The following is a 19,470-nucleotide window of genomic DNA, read 5'->3' as shown; positions in this document are numbered from 1 at the left end:
CCTACAAGATAGAATGGACTGTTCTACACTTGGGAAGAAAACTATAAATCACAGGGTAACCTCAAAGAAAAATGATAAACCTTCACATCAAAATAAAAAAGAGGACCAGCATAAATATTCAGCAAATACTAAAACAATAGCATGAAGGGAGTGATAACATGATTCATAAACAAAATGAGCTCAGCGTAGAAAATTATATGGAACAAAGAAAGCAACACAATGAAAAAGCACAGGACAGAAATGACAGCAACAAATTCTTATTTGTTGATAATTACATATCTGGGAAGGACTTATCTCTAAGATTGATGGAAAACTCCAATGCCTCAACACCAAAGGAATTAAATATCCAATTGAAAAATGGGCAGAAGACATAAATAGACACTTCACCAAGGAGGATATTCAGGTGGTCAGCTGATACATGAAAAGATGCTCACAATCATTGGCCATCAGAGAGATGTAAATCAAAATAACAATGAGATATACCATCTCACCCCAGCACTGATGGCAAGGTTCAATGAGACAGAAAATGATAAATGGTGGTGGGAATGTGGAGAGATTGGGACTCTCATACACTGCTTGTGGGACTGTGAAGTGACACTACCACTGTTGAAAGCAATATGGTGATTCCTTAGAAAGTTGGAATTGGAGATACCATTTGACCCAGCAATCCTATTACTAGGTATATATCCTAGAGAGGTATTCCCAGGATGGGAACAGATACATGCATGCTCATGTTCATCACAGCACTATTTACAATAGCAAAAAGATGGAAACAACCTAATGTGCCCATCAGCAGAAGAGTGGATGACCAAACTGTGGTACATACACATATTGGAATGCTATGCAGTACTAAAGAGTAATGTAGAGTCTGCAAAACACCAAATAATATGGATGAATTTGGAGGACATTATGCTGAGTGAAGTCAGTCACAGAAGGACAAAAATAGTATTAGTTCATTGTTGTGGAGGGTCAAGGAAAGGTTTATATATGGAGGGAAACTTTCTTTATTAGTTGCCAGGGGTGGGAGAGGAGGGGAGGGACTTATCTGAAAAAAAAAAAAAAAGAAAGAAAGAAAGGAAAAGCATGACCCATGTCACTTTAGTTTTGTGTATTTCACTGTACATATGACACATAACAACAACAAATTATATTTCAATAAAATGCATTTAAAAAAAAGGAAAAAAAAATCTAATTAAAAAAAGATTAGCCACTGGGGGGGTGGGAAAAGTGGATGAATAAAAAATATTCATGCAAGAAGTGTGCCTTAACTGGTATACCATGCAATCCTCAGCCTATATGACTATGAGACCAGAAGAACTAGATGGTGCCTGGCTACCACTCTCAACCACTCGGAGGGGGATCTATATAGGAGATCCTGGATAGATTGGGAAAACAATGTGGAAAAAAACTCACAATCATAAAAAAGAAAAAAGAGGGGGACCAGGTTTGCTGGTCTGAAAGAGCCTGGTGGAACCCCTGAGACGATGGCCCCTAGCTGCCCTTCAGGTCTGGAGTCAAACCCACTCCTGTGGCTTCCAGCCAAACAAAAGACAGACATATGAGTTGAATATTTACATTAGGTAGATACACTCCTTGGAGAGATCAATCATGGGAGAATCAATCAACATAATTTACAGTGATAATAGGGAGGAAGTGGGAAGTGGGAGGAGAGCTATTGCATTGTGGGAGATTACAGTCAATGTCATGAGACAAAGTGTATGTGAACTGCTGTATAGAAGATGAATTTGCTCTGTAAACTCGCCCAAATCACAATAAAATAAAAAGAAAAAGAAAGAAGAAGAATCTAAGTAAGTTGAAGTCGAGAATTCTTATGGAAAGCATTTCAAGGAGAATTTTCAGTCAGCATTAACTTACTTTATGTAGAAGAGAAGGCTTAGACTTTGCAAGAAACCAATATTATACAAACCAGCACATTTGTGACCCTACATGACAGGGTAGATGTCATGATTAATATGCTACTTGATAAATTTGAATGTGTTGCAAGAGAATATAATTGAGTATGACAAAGGAATGGTAAAATGTAATTCATTTGTTGCAGTGTCAAGAAAGGTATGAAATAATTCTAGCACCTCGTTGAATTTCATGTTGTTGTCATAAATACACAAAGAAAGCTTCATTTTTCCTTCTGCCTTAAATTGCAAAAAGCAGAATATATATAAAGCTCTAACAATTACCTGGCAGATTATTTTGTGTTCTGTATTATAGAATATAGATAGTCAACTACCCAGGGAAGTCACCTACCCCTCAGTTTTTGTTTGTTTTATTTTTTACAAAATCTACTTATTTACATAAAATATACAGTTAACACTACTTCAAAACCTATATTCAGATATAATTCACAATACACTGTTGAAATTATGCAATTCAGTAATTTTTTTTAATATATTCACAGGGTTTTGCAGTCATCACCACCATCTAGTTTTAAAACATTTCAATCCTCTCCAAAAGAAACCCCATACTCACTTCTCAATCTCACTCTTCACTACAACCGTTGTTGTTGTTGTTCGCTGCCATCAAGTTGGCTTTGATTCTCATCTCCTGATGGCTTTTATGATAACCTTGAGCATAATGAGACTTACCATCAATGTTAAAAAGTAGACCAAGTAAGGCTATGTACTGAAACAGCCTCAGTTAGGATCACTCAAAACTGCAGAAATCAATGGTATGCAAATCAGGCACATTGTCAAAAATTTCCATTTAAATTGCCAGTTAAGTTTTATACATGAGTATAGTTATGCTCAGAGCAATGTGAGAGGAAAGAAGAGAAGAAATTCATATATATTGCTAAATTACTATACATTAGGCATATTACTACATTTTTGGCATATTACGAGTTGTCAAGGAGCTCTGGTAGCATAGTGCCTAAGGCACTTGACTGCTAGCCAGAAGGCTGGCAGTTCAAACCCACCAGCAACTCCTCGGAAGGAAGGTTGGGAATTCCTACTTCAGTAGTGATACTGCCTCGGAAACCCAAGGAGGGGTCGCTATGAGTCGGGGCCAACTCGATGGCAAATAACAACAACAACAAGGAGTTGTCAATCAGCTCTAACTCAAGGTGACCCTATATACAGTAGAAAGAAACACTGCCAGTCCATTGGTATCCTCACAATCCTTGCTATACCTGAGCCCATTGTTGCAGCCACTGTGTCAATCCATCTCATTGAGGGTCTTCCCCTTTTAAACTGACCTTCTAATTTACCGAGTATCATATACTTCTCCAGGGACTGGTCCCTTCTGGCAACATGACCAAAGTAGGTGAGACGAAGTCTGGCCATTCTCACTTCTAAAGAGAATTCCTGCTGCACTTCTTCCAGGACAGATTTGTTCATTCATCTGGCAGTCAATGGAATTTTCAAAATTCTTTGCCAACATCACAATTCAAATGCATCAACTCTTCTTCGGTCTTCCTTATTCATATCCAACGTTCACATGCATCTGAAGCAATTGAAAATACCATGGTTTGGGTCAAGTGCACCCTAGTCTTCAAAGTGATCTTTGCTCCGTAACACTTTAAGGAGGTCTTTTGCAGCAGATTTTCCCAGTGTTATATGATGTTTGATTTCTTAACTGCCCCTTCCATGGGTGTTGATCATGGATCCAGGTAAAATAAAATCCTTGACAACTTTAATCTTTCTCTATTTATGGTGATGATATTTATTGGTTTAGTTGTGAGGATATTTGTTTTCTTTATGATGAGGTGTAATCCATACTGAAGGCTGTGGTCTTTGATCTTCATCAATAAGTGCTTCAAGATAACTTCATTTTCAGCAAGTAGGGCTGTGTCATCTGCATATCACAGGTTGTTAATGAGTCTCTCCAATGTTGGTGCCACATTCTTCTTCATATAGTCCACCTTCTCAGATTATTTGTTCAGAATACAGATTGAACAAGAACACAACCACGACACACATATCTCCTGATTTTAAACCATCCTCCTTTTCAGTTTAGATGACAACTTCTTGGTGTATGTTCAGGTTCCTCAGGAGCACAATTAAGTGTTCTGGAATTCTAAACAAAGTTATACATAATTTGTTATGATTCACACAGTCAAATGCCTTTGCATAGTCAACAAAACACAAGTGTGTGTCTTTCTGGTATTCATTGCTTTCAGCAAAATCCATCTGACATTAGCAATGATCTCTGTTGTTCCACACCTTCTTCTGAATCTGGCTTGAATTACTGGCAGTTCCTTACCTATGTATTGCTACAACCATTTTTTGAATTATCTTCAGCAAAATTTTATGTCATATGATATTAATGATATTGGTCAATAATTTCCACATTCTGTTGGATCACCTTTCTTTGGAAAGGGGAAAAATATAGATCTCTTCCAGTCAGTTAGCCAGGTAGCTGTCTTCCAAATTTCTTGATATAAATGAGTAAATACCTCCAGTACCGCCTCCATTTGTTGAAACATCTCAACAGGTAGTCCATCAATTCCTAGAACCTTGTTTTTTTTATTAGTTTCTTCAGTGCAGCTTGGACTTCTTCCTTGTACTATTTCAGAAGGTATGAACACCTGTGAATGGATGTAATGGATGAGCACCTATCAATTCTTTTTGTTACAGTGACTCTGCATATTCTTTCCATTTTCTTTTGATGTTTCCTTCATCATTCAATATTTTGTCCTTCCAAACAAAAAACAAACTCACTGCCATCCAGTAGATTCTTACTCATAATGGCCCCATTGGGTTTCTAAGGTTGTAAATCTTTCTGGAAGCAGACTGTCTCATCATTCTTCTGTGGAGTGACTGGTGAGTTTGAACAACTGACCTTCTGGTTAGCAACCAAATGCCTTAACCACCACACCACCAGAGCTCCTTATCTTGCCCATAGAATCTTCTTTATTGCATTTCAAGGCTTGATTTTTTCTCCAGGTCTTTCAGCTAGGGAAATGCTGAACATGTATCTTCCCTTTTTGTTTTCTAATTCTAGGTCTTTGCACTTTTCATTATAAATGCTTTACTTTGTCTTCTCAAGCAGTCTTTTGAAATTTCTGTTCACCTCTTTTATTTCATCATTTCTTCCATTCACTTTAGCAAAAAGCAAGTTTCAGAGTCTCTTCTGATATCCATTTTGGTCCTTTCTTCCTTTCCTGCCTTTTTAATGACCATTTGTTTTCTTCATGTATGATGTTCTTGATGTCATCCCACAATTCATCTGGTTTTTGGTCACTGGTGTTCAATGTGTCAAATCTGTTCTTTAGATCATCTCTAAATTCAGGTGGGAGATAATAAAGGTCATATTCTGGCTCTTGTGGACTTGTTTTAATATTCTTCAGTTTCAACTTGAACTTGCATATGAGCAATAGATGGTCTGTTCCACAGTCAGCTCCTGGCCTTATTCTGACTGATGATATCGAGCTTCTGTATCACCTCTTCTCACAAATGTAGTCTAACTGATTCTTATGCATTTCATCTAGCAAGATCCAGCTGTATAGTCACCATTTATGTTTTTGAAAAAAGGTATTTGCTGTGAATAAGTCATTTGTCTTCCAAAATTCTATCATGTAATCTGAAGCATCATTTCTATCACAAAGGCCATATTTTCCAACTACCAATGATTCTTCTTTGTTTCTAACTTTAGCATTCCAATCACCAGTAATTATCAATATATCTTGGTTGCATAGGAGCTCTGTTGGCATAGTGCCTAAGGCATTTGACTGCTAACCAGAAGGCTGATGGTTCAAACCCACCAGTCACTCTTCAGAAGGAAGGTTGAACAATCTACTTCTATGCCTTGGAAACCCAAGCAGGGATCACTATGATTTGGATCTGACTTGATGGCAGAGAGTTTGGTTTTGGGTTTTCTTGATTACATGTTTGGTCAATTTCAGACTTCATAAGTTGGTAAAAATCTTCAATTTCTTCATCATTTCACTTTAGTATTGATGTGTATTTGAATAATAATAGTAAAAACTGGTCTTCTTGTAGGCATATGGATATTATCCCATCACTGACAGCATTGTACTTCAAGATAGATCTTAAATGTCCTATTTGACAATGAATGCAAAACTATTCCTCTTCAATTTGTCATTCCCAATGTAGTAGATCATATGATTGTCTTATTCAAAATGGTCAATACCAGTCCATTTCAGCTCACTAATAATCCCTAGGATATTGATCTTTGTGTGTTCAATTTCATTTTTGACAGCTTCCAATTTTATTAGATTTATACTTTGTACATTACAAGTTCTGATTATTAATGGATGTTTACAGCTATTTCTTACCATTTTGAGACATGTCCCATCAGCAAATGAAGGTCCTGAAAGCTTTATTCCATCCCACATCATTAAGGTCAACCCTACTTTGAGGATGCAGCTTTTCCCCAGTCCTATTTTGATTGTCTTCCAACCTGAGGGGCTAATCTTCTGGCACTATATCAGACAACATTTCACTGCTATTCATAAAGTTTTCCAATAATATATCAGATAGTATTTCACTGCTATCCATAAGGATTTCAGTGGCCAATTTTTACATAAGGAGATGGTCCCATCCTTCTTCCCAGTCTGTTTTCCCAGTCTTTCTTTGTCTGGAAACTCCACTGAAACCTGTCCAACATAGGTGACCAGTAATTGAAGTACTGGTAACATAACTTTCAGCCTCACGACAACAGGCAAGCCACCACAGTACAAGAAACTGATAAATGAGTGACACACTCCAGCCCTTGACAACCACTAATCTACTTTCTGTCTCTGTAATTTGCCTATTCTGGACACATCATGTAAATGGAATTATGCAGTATGTTGTCTTTTATTTCTGAGCTTGGTGTTTTTTCAAGGCTCATCCATGTTGTAGGACTTCACTCCTTTTTATTGCAAACCAATAATCCATTGTATGAATATTTCCCGTTTTATATACCTATTCAGCAATTAATGAACATTTGGATTGTTTCCACTTTTTGGCCATTCAAAATGATGTTGCTATGAACATTCATGTACAAGTTTTTATGTGCACATATGCTATTGTTTCTCTTGGGTTAATAACTAGGAGTAGAAACCTTCTTTGTTTTGAGAATACCAAGCCTCTTTTTTTTTTTTTTTCCCCCTCACATGGTATATAATATGGCTTATTTAGTGAAATTAACATTTGTTGAGTAAATATATCACTAACCCTAGGCCTCTTGATATCTGCTGTTTTTGCTGCCTTGAGGAACCTTCCCCCTCTACCCCCAGCAGGAAGAGTAATGAGTGTCAACAGACGGGAGACCACTAGGATTTCTTTTGAACATGAGCATAGGCATTTTCTCTTTGTTGTTGTTATGTGCCATGGAGTTGGACCCAACTCATACCGACCCCTCCTTGGATTTCCAAGGTGGTATCACTATGGAAGTAGACTGCCCAACCTGTTCAATTTCATTTTTGACAACTTCCAATTTTCTTAGATTTATACTTTGTACATTACAAGTTCTGATTAAATGGATAATAATCCTTCCTTCTGAGGAGTGGCTGGTGAGTTTGAACCACCAGCCTTCTGGTTAGCAGTCAAGTGCCTTAGGCACTAACCAACCAGTTTATAATTACCAAGGGGTGAGAAAGTTTTAGTGCATTTTAGCAGAGAGCTTAGTACATTATGTTTGTGATGTGTTTTCTTAAGAGACTTCATAACTTCATGAACATTTTTTTGCAAGTAACGTTGCTCATTTAAGACAGGAAGAGACTCAGCAAATTTCACATCCATAACTTGAGCACAGTCCTACTTTTATATTATGAAGCAAAATACAAATTTCACAGGGAATTTTTAAGAAATCTCTGAAACTTCAAACCTTATGGCCTGGGTGCCTCTTCTCATGCCCTGGGTCCCTAGACTTTGCCCTCCTCTTCAGGACAAGTTTATTCTCATTTGCCCTAAGGGGTGTATTTTTTTTTAGCTTTTCATTGTGATTTCAGTGAAAGTTTACAGTGCAAATTGGTTTTCTATTCAATAGTTCATACACATTTTTTTTCATGACATTGATTGCAATCCCTACAGTGTAACAGCATTCTTCCCCTTTCCTGTATTTATTGTCTCCATTTGTCCTTCTTTTCTATACCATCATGCCTTCTGAGCTTTATTCCTGGGCAAATGTTGCCTTTTGGATTTCATATGGTTGGTTGTTCTAAGGAGTACATACCTCCTAGTGTTATTGTTCACCTTATTGTCCTGTCTGTTATTTGGCTGAAAGTTGATCCATGAAAGTGAGTTCAGGCTTACAGACTGTTTAATTACTATAGTCTCAGGTATCCCACCAGTCTCTATGGTTATCTTTATGATTTGAATTTTGTTCCACATTTTTCTCCCACTCTATCCAAGACTCCCTGTTGTGATCCCCTCCAGAGAGATAGGCAGTAGTAGCTGGATATCAAAAGGTCATAGAGGCTGCAATTCACATGGCCCATTAGTCCTTTGGGTTAATTTTTTCCATAGTCTTTGATTTTCTTCACTCTTCTTTGCTCAGGATGGGAATAAGGCAAAAGTTTCACTTTACATGTCTACTCACAAGCTTTTAAGACCCCAATCAATATTCACCAAAGTAAGATATAAGAGCATTGTCTTAGTGGCATAACTTAGTGTTATGCCAGTTGACCTTGATGTCCTCTGAGACTATGGTCATGAGTTCCCAGATCTAACAACTTCTTCTTTAAAAGTACTTTGGTATAAGATTTGGGGAGTGCTTATGGAATTAATTTATTTTTTTCATGGCATTTTGATACTAATTTAAACAATATTTCCTAAATGGAGTCCTGTAGAACCAGTTATTAATCAGTGTTCTGTTAAAAGAAATATTCCTGTACTTAAATAAGTTTGAGAAATGTTGTTGTTGTTGTTAGGTGCCATCAAGTCATCTCCAACTCATTGCAACCCTATGTACAGCAGAACAAAATATTGCCTGGTCCTGTGCCAGCTCCATGATCTTTGCAATATCTGAGCCTATCGTTGTAGCCACTGTGTCAATCCATCTCATTGAGGGCCGTCCCATTTTTCACTGACCCTCCGCTTTTCCAAGCATGACATCCTTCTCCAGGGAATGATCCCTTCTGACAACATGACCAAAGTAGGTGAGAAGAAGTCTGGCCATTCTCATTTCAAGGAGCATTCCAGCTGCACTTCTTCCAGTACAGGTGTGTCAGTTCTTTTAGCAGTCCATGGTACTTTCAGCATTCTTCACCAACACCACAACTCAAAAGTGTCAACTCTTCTTCAGTCTTCCTAACTCATTGTCCAGCTCTCAAACACATATGAGGTGATTGAAAATACCCATGGCTTGGGTCAGGTGCACCTTAGTCCTCAAGGAGATATCTTTGCTCTTCAGTACTTGACAGAAGTCTTTTACAACTGATTTGCTCAGTGCTATACATCACTCCTCGGAAGGAAGATTGGGCAATGTACTTCCATAGTGATATCACCTCAGAAACCCAAGGAGAGGTCGCTATGAGTCAGGTCTGACTCAATGACACATAACAACAACAACAACATATGTCATCTGATGTCTTGACTGCTGCTTCCTTTGGTGTTGACTGTATGAACCAAGTACTATTAAGTCTTTGACAAATTCAATCTTCTCTCCATTTATCATGATGCTACTTATTAGTCCAGTTGTGAGGATTTTTGCTTTCTTTATATTGAAGTGTAATCCATACCGCAAACTACAGTCTACAGTCTTCATCAATAAGTGCTTCAAGTCATCCTCACTTTCAGCAAGGAAAGTTGTGCTATCTGCACAAAGCAGGTTGTTAATGAGTCTTCCTCCAATCCTGATGCAACATTCTTCCTCATATAGTCTAGCTTCTTGGATTATTTGCTTAGCATCTAGATTGAATAAGTATGGTGAAAGGATACAACCCTGATGCAATCCCTTCATGATTTTAAACTATGCAGTGTTCCATTTTTCTGTTTGAATGACAGCCTCCTGGTCTATGTACCAGTTCCTTATGAGTACAATTAAGTGTTCTGGAATTCCTATTCTTCTCAATGTTACCCACAATCAAATGCTTTTGTATAGTCAATAAAACACAAGTAAACATCTTTCTGGTATTCTTTGCTTTGAGCCAAGATCCATCTGACATCAGCAATGATAGCCCTCTTTCCATGTCCTCTTCTGAATCCAGCTTGCATTTCTGGAAGTTCTCTGTCAATATACTGCTGCAACTGTTTTTTAATTATCTTCACTAAGATTTTATTTGCATGCGACATTAATGATATTGTTTAATAATTTCCACATTCTGTGGGATCAATTTTATTTGGAATGGGTACAAATATGGATCTCTTCCAGACAGTTGGCCAGGTAGTTGTCTTCCAAATCTCCTGGCATAGCTGAGTGAGTGCCTCCAGTGCAGTATCCATTTGTTAAAATATCTCAATGGGTATTCCATCAATTCCTGGGGCCTTGTTTTTCGCCACTTACTTCAATGCAGCTTCCTTCAATACCATTAGTTCTTGATCATATGCCACCTCCTGAAATGGATGAAGATTGACCAGTTCTTTGTGGTACTATGACTGTGTATTCCTTCCATCTTCTTTTGATGCTTGCTGCATCATTCAATATTTTGCCCATAGAACCTTTCAATATTGCAACTAGAGCCTTAAAGTTTTTTCTCAGTTCTTTCAGCTTGAGAAATGCCGAGCGTGTTCTTCCTTTTGGTTTTCTAACTCCAGGTCTTTTCACATTTCATTATAATAATTGACTGTCTGCTCGAGCTGTTCTTTGACATCTTCTGTTCAGCTCTTTTATATTGTCATTTCTTCCATTTTCTTTAGCTACTCTTTGCTCAATGGCAAGTTTTATAGTCTCTTCTGATATCCATTTTGGTCTTTTCTTCCTTTCCTGGCTTTTTATTAGGTTTTACAAATTTAACAAATGGGAGCTCTGGTAGCGTAGTGGCTAAGGCACTTGACTGCTAACCAAAAGGCTGGTGGTTCAAACCCACCAACCACTCCTCAGAAGGAAGATGGGGCAATCTACTTCCATAGTGATACTACCTCGAAAACCCAAGGAGGGGTCGCTATGAGTCAGGTCTGACTCGATGGCACGTAACAACAACAACAACAACAAATTTATCATTTCTTTAATTGAAAATCTCTCAGACCTCAGAAATTTCTGTTATCCCTTGCTCAAAATGAAAGATTGAGAACTACCTGCTACAATCTCATACTGTGACCTCTGTGAGGGCTAAATCCTATAGAGTGTTTTGGCAAAGTTCCACCTTTGCCTTTTATTTCTAAAGCCAAGTCGACTAAAGCAACACATTAGAAATCATCCCAAATGTTCATTTTAGAGCACTGAGAAGAGAATAATGAAAGGATGCTTCTTGGACATAGTACACTCCAATTTTATTAACCACTGAATCCATTTTTGCCCACCTACAATTTTTCTCTTTTCTCATTTTGTCATGTGTAATAGTATCAGGGTCAGTAATGGTGTTTCTCCAACTGTTTCACCTGAGCTATTTTCTGATGAAATGGCTTCATGCTGGCAGACACATTTTCTGTGACTAATTAGGCATGAAAGGGTGATATTTTTCTACATAATTTCACCTTTCAGGCTTTAAATTGATTTTCCTTTGCAGCTCCAATTTTTCTCTCCTATGAATTCATTTCTTAGGAAAACAAATTCTATATAGGAGAATGCTGGTGCATGAGATAACAGTGATATTTGGAAGGGATCTCTATCAATCAATGATTTCTACACAGATTCTATGGCTTTTCAGCAAATATGTAGCCCCCATGGGCTCATTTACCTCCTGAGAAGCACTTGAGGAGTCCTTGGGTGGTGGAAATGGTTCACTGTGCTGCTAACGGAAAGGTTAGATATTTGAGTTAACCAAGAAGCATCAAGAAAAGCATGATGATCTACTTCCAATCAACCAGCCATGGGAAACTCTATGGGGTATAGTTCTAACTCTGATGGTCACCATGAGTTAGAATTGACTCTATGGCAGCTGGTTTTCTTTTCAAAGACCTGATGAGGAGATGGAAGGAAAAACTCCACTACTACTCTTTCCATTAACATTTGCTCCTCAGTGCTTGCTCTGATTCTTTCACTTGATACCTCTTTAACTCTAACTTATTTCCCAACATCCTATAACTTAAAAGCCTCTGGGTAGACTGGAACCTACAACATGTAGGTTAGCAGCTGAGTATGTTAACTGCCTGCACCACTCCACACTGCAGTATAGTAAAACATAACAGAAAGAACACAAAAAGACAGGGGACAGAAAACATGGGCTCCAGTCTTGGTGCTACCATTTTCTTGGACCAAGCCCAAGCCATTGAGTCGATCCCAACTCATAGTGACCTCCATTGGGTTTCCAAGGCAGTAAATCTTTATAGAAGTAAATTGCCTCATCTTCCTCCCATGGAGGAGCTTGTTGGTTTGAACCACCGACCTTCTGGTTAGCAGCCAAATACCTTATCCACTATACCACCAGGACAGTTATTCCAAATGCTAAAGAGAAGGAGGTCATTCACGATTAGTGGACATAATTGCTTTATTCACAGTTGCTTGGGAAACACCTTATATATTCACCAGATGAAAAATGTATAAAACACATTTCATGGAAAGCAGTATACCTAAAAGATCAGAAAAAGTTGAATTCATTCTAATGTATCTATCTGTTCCTTATGTTCTTCCGAAACATTTTTTCCTGAGTGTTTGGTGAATCCTTTTTTATTTTTCTTTATGTTTTCCTAAGTATGCTTTACTTGAAAATATTTTTTAACAAGTATATTTCACTCAATCATTTTCATTTTTTTCCATTATACTCCAAGTTATTAATGTTAATTTGTAGAGAGAAAGATTGTTTAATTTATTGTGCTGAATCTGGATTGCAACAAAGGATTCCCCTAGAAGTATTGTTAGCTCATCTGCTAGACACTGTTTTGCTTGTTCAAGAATCCTCACTCTATGTACCTCCTACTGAAAAGAGCTTTGTTGCTCTTTTTATTTTTATTTTTTTAATATATTCTTTTAATTTTTTTTTTATCTTTCAGTCATTCTGGTAATCAAAAGAAGAGGGTCCCCTACTTCCAAAAGTACTTAATGGCCACACATGGTCCTTTTTAAAATAGATATAGATTCAGATATATATAGATATCTAAATTATGATTTGGGTAAAGCTTTACAGAGCAAATTGGTTTTTCGTGCAACAGTTCATACACATTTTATTTCATGACATTGATTGCAATCCCCAAATGTAATAGCTTTCTTCCCACTGTCCTCCTCTCGTTACATTTTCCCTGTGCCTTTACTATGCATTCCTGCCCTTTGAGCTATCGCCCTGTGCACATGTTACCCTTCTGACTCCCATGGTTGGTTGTTCTAAAGAGTGTACCTACCTGGTGTAATTGTTCAGCTTGTAGGCCTAACTTTTGTTTGTCTGGGAGCCATGGGAGTGAGTTCCATTCCAGGCCCAGAGAGTGACTAGATATCATAGTCTCAGGAGGTTTCACCAGTCCCTATCAGACCAGTAAGTCTGGTCGTTTTTGTGATTTTTGAGTTTTATTCCACATTTTTCTCCCACTCTTTCAAGCATCTTCTATTTTGATCCCTTTCCAACTGGCTGACAGTGGTAGCCAGGTGCCATCTAATTCTTCTACAGTGGTAGCCAGGTGCCATCTAATTCTTCTAGTCTTAGGGTGATATAGAATGAGGCTCACATGACCCACCACTCCCTTAGATTAATTGTTTGCATGCATCTTTGATTTTCTTCGTTTTTCTTTACTCCTGACAAGGAGAGACCAGTTGTTGCATCTTAGATATTCACTTACAAACTTTTAAGACCCCAGTCACTACTCACCAAAATAGGATGTAGAACACTGGCTTTGTGTAGTGTATTTTGCCATTTGAGCTTGATGACCACCGCCCCCACAACCATTGTCCCAAGACCCCAGGCCCAGAAACTCAGTTCCTCAAGGTGTTTTGCTGTGGCTAAGAAGTTATCATAACCTGCCTTCTGTTAGTTCTTTTATATATGTGGACATTTTTACAACATATACAAATATGTATGTAGAAATATTGTCTGCTAAACTTATATATGGTTTTCCCTACCCATACCTGATCATTTAGCCCATCTACCTATGTATCTACCTATTAATGTTTGTTGTTACTGATAATGCAGTATTGTGTAACACATGATCCTTTTGACAACATTTGTTGTATAATTAAAATACATAGGAAGTTAATGAAAACACAAGTCTGGGGTTAACCCTCCAGATACTCTGACTTAATTTGTCTGGAGTGAATTTGAGCAATCACGTTGGAAACCATGGTAGACAAAATTCTAAGATGGCCCCCTGCTAAAGGTTCAGGGAGGCTGCATCTTCTGACCTCCTCTAACTCCACAAAAAGAAGACAGAATTACCATCAGTAGCCCAAGGCCTATTCCTCTGAGACCAGACATGCTGCCTCCCTCTGGCCCTTTCATGAACCCTGACACCAACCATTCCTCCTGCACTACTCACCAACTTTCTGCTGGGTTTGATAATTCACTGCAGTGGCCACACAGAACTCACAGATTATGGGGTTTATTAAGGAAGCACCAGGCTACAATTCAAGTTCAGGAAAAATGCTCAGTCTCTCTCAGCTTGCTGTTTCTCAGCCAATAGTCTCCCTCAGCCACTCTCCCAGCAATGTGTGTCTCTCAGTGTCTCTCTCAGCAATGTGTGTCTCTTGCATCTCTTTCTCAGCAGTACATGTCTCTCAGAAGTGTGTTTCTCTCAGCAGCACATAATTCTCAGCCAGCAATCAGAGAGACTTTTGCCTCTAGGAGGCCTCCTTTTGAGCCTAGTAGAGTGGTCAAACTAACCAATCATAATATCAGAATTCTAAGCACCTGAGAGAAAGCGAACTTCCCAGAACATTGCTTTGTGCCACTCCCAACAGAAATACCCCAGGTTGATAATATTTACAATCAGGAGCTCCTCAGTTGCTCACAGGAAATTCCACCATGGAGTTTAAAAAGACTTATGGCTAGAAAAGCTATACCCGGTAATTTACTACACTGCAGCCACTCCTCAGAAAGAAGGTTGGGCAATCTACTTCCGTAGTGCTACTGCCTCAGAAACCCAAGGAGGGGCCGCTATGAGTCGGGGTCGACTCAACGGCACATAACAACAACAACAACCCCTATATATAATTCCTGTATAAGCTACTCCCTCTGAGTGTTGGTGACTTGCTTCTAACCAATATAATATGGGAAAGTGATTAAATTTCACACCTGTGATTAGGTTACCACATGTATATGGCTCCAACTTGCTGGTATACACTAAAGGCTCCTCAAGCTTTGAACAATCAAACAGCCATGTTATGAGCTGCCTATTGAAAAATCCATGTGGTAAGGAACTGCACGTAACCTTTCAAAGCTGAAACAGGTCTCCAGCCAGTATACAGGTAAGTAGCCTGAATCCTCAGTCATATAGCCATAAGCAAATGAATTCTGCAGCAATGCAAATGAGATTGGAAGCAGATCTTTCCCTAGTTGAGCCTCTGGGTGAGAATGCAGCCCAGCTAACACCTTGCTCTCTTCCCACTTCTTGTTTTGCAGCCTTCTTATTGTTAGTTGCTGTTGAGTCAATTCTGACTCATGACTACCCCACGTGTGTCACAGTAGTATCATGGTTCATAGCATTTTCAAGCCTGCATACTTTTGGAAGCAGATCACCAGGTCTGTCTTCCGAGGCACTTTCTGATTGGTTCAAACCACCAACAGTTTGGCTAATAGCTGAGCACTTAACTCTTTATACCAACTAGGGACTCCCTGATATTAAGCAGAGGTCCCAGTTCTGCATTCCTGGATTCCTGACCCACAGCAACTGTGAGTTGAAAATGTGTTGTTTTAAGCTGCTAAGGTTGTGGTGAATTTTACACAGCAGTCTAAAGTTAATACAGAACTACTCTCTAATAGGGAGCTCTGGTAGCATAGTGCCTAAGGCACTTGATTGCTAACCAGAAGGCTTGGCAGTTCAAACCCACCAGCCACTCCTCAGAGGGAAGGTTGGGCAATCTACTTCTGTAGTGATACCAACTCAGAAACCCAAAGAGGTGTCGCTATGAGTCAGGTCTGACTCGACAACACATAACAACAAGAACTCTCTAATAATTATATCAGGGCCATTGATGTTTCAGTTTTGTTACCTTGTACCTTAGAGTTTGCCCATCAAAGGACAGAGTTATGCTCACTGATACTGGTCTCAGGGATCAGTTGTGCAGTTTTTTGTTTTTTTTTTCTCCAAGTTATTTACCTCATTATTAAGCACAAGTGGCAAAAATGCATGGTCTTCATCTCAATCCATTCAACTCACAAGACCCAAAGGGACTGAATGGGATACTGAAAGAGAATTTCTGTATTCCATTTCATTTGCCAGCTTTATTTTCTATTTTCATTATGGATTTTACAACTCTTATATTTTTGTTCTTTTAAAGGTGAGAGAAAGCCCATTTAAACAAATAACTTAGTGATTTTAAGTTATTTATTTAGGGTGCACCAGGAAAACTAAGTAAACAGGGAGAACACTAGTAACATTTTATATTGAGCACATAATGAGATGCTGAACAGCTGGGGAGTTGTGCAGAAATACAAAACATAAAAATCTTTTAAACCATTAGTTCTTCAGATACTACAAAATTATACTCAAAAAGCTGATTCACAGATACAAAAATAATAATGCTATTTAATTAAAGCACCCAATTTCATTCAGCTTTCAAATGATTCATTCATATGAAAATGACCTATGCCATCTTTCCCTCCTCTTAACCCTTCATCTTCTAAGACGTATAAAGAGAACTAGATCTGAATTTAGATAGATTTAGATAGATAGATAGATAGATAGATAGATGATAAATGGAGATGCTGTCAAATCGACTGTGACTCATGATGTCCTTATGTACAACAGAATGAAACATTGATTGATTCTGTGTCATTCTCATGATCGGTATATTCGAGTCCATCACTTCAGTTCCTGTGCCAATCCATCTCACGGAGATTCTTGCTTTTCCTGTTGGCCCACTAGCAAACATGATGTCCTCGTCTACTGATTGATCCCTCCTAATGGTGTGTCAAAAGCAAGAAAATTGGACAGTTTTCTGTTGTGGACCATAATGTTTTCATTGGCTAATTTTCAGAAGGAGATATGTAGCCTTTTCTTTTTCATCTGTCTTAGTCTGGAACTTCCACTGAAATCTGATCCTGCTTTTATTTGAAATACCCGTGGTATAGCTTCCAACATCGTAGCAACATGCAAGCCTTCACAGGATGACCAACTGACAGACAAGGGCTGGAAACTTGAGTTTAGGGTGGTCTTAATTACTTTCTCACGGTTGGAAGGATATTATAAAGTCTTTGTTGGGCTGTATTATTCTAATTAATGTAGAAGTGTATTAACCAGGTTCTTTCAAAGGTCCAATTCATTCTTTAATAAATAATAGAACCCATCTGTTAAAGAGAAGGGATTTGAAAGGAAAAGAAATAGATTTGTGGCATTTTCATTTGCCACTTCACTATTCAGTATTTACTGAAATGAAAGCAAGTTATCTTCTGTTGATAAAGGAGAAGACGGTGCAAATAAATTCTCAGACCTATCAGCTCCAGCATCCTGCTCAGTGACTGTGTCTCCACAAGCATGGTGGGATGTTTGCCAGTGGAACTCTGGACCATCCTTGTCTGAAATTTTGGGATATTCGAGATTGGAGTGTTGGTTTTTTGTATGTGTTTTCATCCATTCCTCTGAGCTCCTATTTACTTAATAGAAAATGAAAAATCCCTTTCTTACATGATTTGTGTACAGGAAGCCAAATGGCTATAGAGATTTATCAAATGATAATTACAGAAACCATCTAATGTATTAACATTAATTTTTCTACTGGAGTCTGTGACAATTAAAGTAAAACCAGCAACGTAAAAAGAAAAGAGTGGGTGGGAAGCAGCCATGGTCTGAGGCGGGCGCTCACCTGTCAGCAGCGCTGGCTCCTGCGCTCGGCTCTCGCCGTCGCGTTCCCGCGGTCAACGCTCGTCTGGCGGGCGCGGCCCAGACACCATGATACATTTCATACTACTCTTCAGTCGACAAGGGAAATTACGGCTGCAGAAATGGTACACACTCTCCCGGACAAAGAGAGGAAAAAGATCACCCGGGAAATTGTTCAGATTATTCTCTCTCGTGGTCAGAGGACAATCAGTTTTATTGACTGGAAGGAGCTAAAACTTGTTTATAAAAGGTATGCTAGTTTATATTTTTGCTGTGCTGTAGAAAATCAGGACAATGAGCTCTTGACACTAGAGATTGTGCACCAATATGTGGAGTTGCTGGACAAATACTTTGGAAATGTCTGTGAGCTGGATATTATCTTTAATTCTGAAAAGGCATATTTTATCCTGGATGAGTTTATAATAGGTGGAGAAGTTCAGGAGACATCCAAGAAATCTGCTGTGACACCAATTGAAGATTCGGATATGTTACAGGAGACCATGGAAGAATACATGAACAAGCCTACATTTTAACTTTACATCTACTTGAAGACTCAGAGTGCTACAAGTTGTGAACCTGTAAATAAACAATATCTTACACTGAATTGTTTGACAGCACCTCTGGCACCATGCCAAAAATAACTTAAAGGGATTATTTGTTACCTAACAAAATTTAAGGTTGTTTAACATATTTACAATTATTACATGTCTGTATTATACTGTATATGAACACTTACTGTAGCTCTGGGTATTAAAATCACTGCCACATAGCTCAATAGACTGAAAATTTGTTGCAATGATTTTAATGCCATGTGATCTCTTCGATAAATTGGTTGCAATCATTTTTGTTGGCTTTGATCCTTTCCTGACAGGTTGAAACCTGGTTTGTAATGATCTGTGATTTTCAATGTAAAGTCTATCTTGTATCAAAACCTTTCTTTATGTCTCACTTTTTTATTTTATAAATAATTCAAAATTATGGTAATAGTTCACCATTCTTAAATGATGCTAGATATTTTTAACACACAGAGTAATACTGTCATTCAGTCTAGATACAAAGTATCTGATTTCAATATTGTGAATTACTTTTTTCAGAATTGGATTTATGGAAAATAACCAAAGGTGATGTAGGATTTTATAAGTGATTTTGGTGCCTTAGAAGCTGCTATCTAGGCTGACATTTTTAATTTGCTTTTAAATTGGATAGAGGGGTGTTCCAATCAGGTGGTGGTTTCCACACTGTATATTTGTAAAGTTTCAAGTGATCTGGAGATAATGTCTAAGACTTCTATTATTGTGATAAAAATAGTAGACTAAGGAATAATAACAAAGCAATAATTATTATTCCTAGTGCTACTTTCTTTGCTATTCATAAGGTTTTCCCTGGCCAATTCTTTCAGAAGTGGATGGCCTCTTCCTTCTCCCTAGTCTGTCTCAGTCTATAAACTGGGCTGTTACCTATGCACCAGGTGCATCTCACTGGGTTTTAAACACCAGAGGCTCAGCCAAAA

At 38.3% G+C, this 19,470-nt stretch overlaps 2 protein-coding genes across 2 annotated transcripts in view; both read left to right on the top strand.

Moving 5' to 3' along the window:
• Positions 1–19,470, top strand: part of FREM3 (FRAS1 related extracellular matrix 3) — a 177,428-nt gene that overhangs the window by 35,985 nt on the left and 121,973 nt on the right.
• LOC103199755 (AP-1 complex subunit sigma-3-like) lies at positions 18,030–18,493 on the top strand. Its single transcript, XM_042781436.1, is given in 2 exon segments — positions 18,030–18,087; positions 18,090–18,493. Coding segments are annotated over 2 exon segments (462 nt in total).

The sequence above is a fragment of the Orycteropus afer genome, unplaced genomic scaffold (assembly GCF_000298275.1).
Source record: "Orycteropus afer afer isolate SDZICR_OR568_19922 unplaced genomic scaffold, OryAfe1.0 scaffold00120, whole genome shotgun sequence".
Classification (NCBI taxonomy): domain Eukaryota; kingdom Metazoa; phylum Chordata; class Mammalia; order Tubulidentata; family Orycteropodidae; genus Orycteropus; species Orycteropus afer.
The sequence above is the reverse complement of the archived record's forward strand: the minus strand, read 5'-3'. Positions and strand labels throughout refer to the sequence as shown.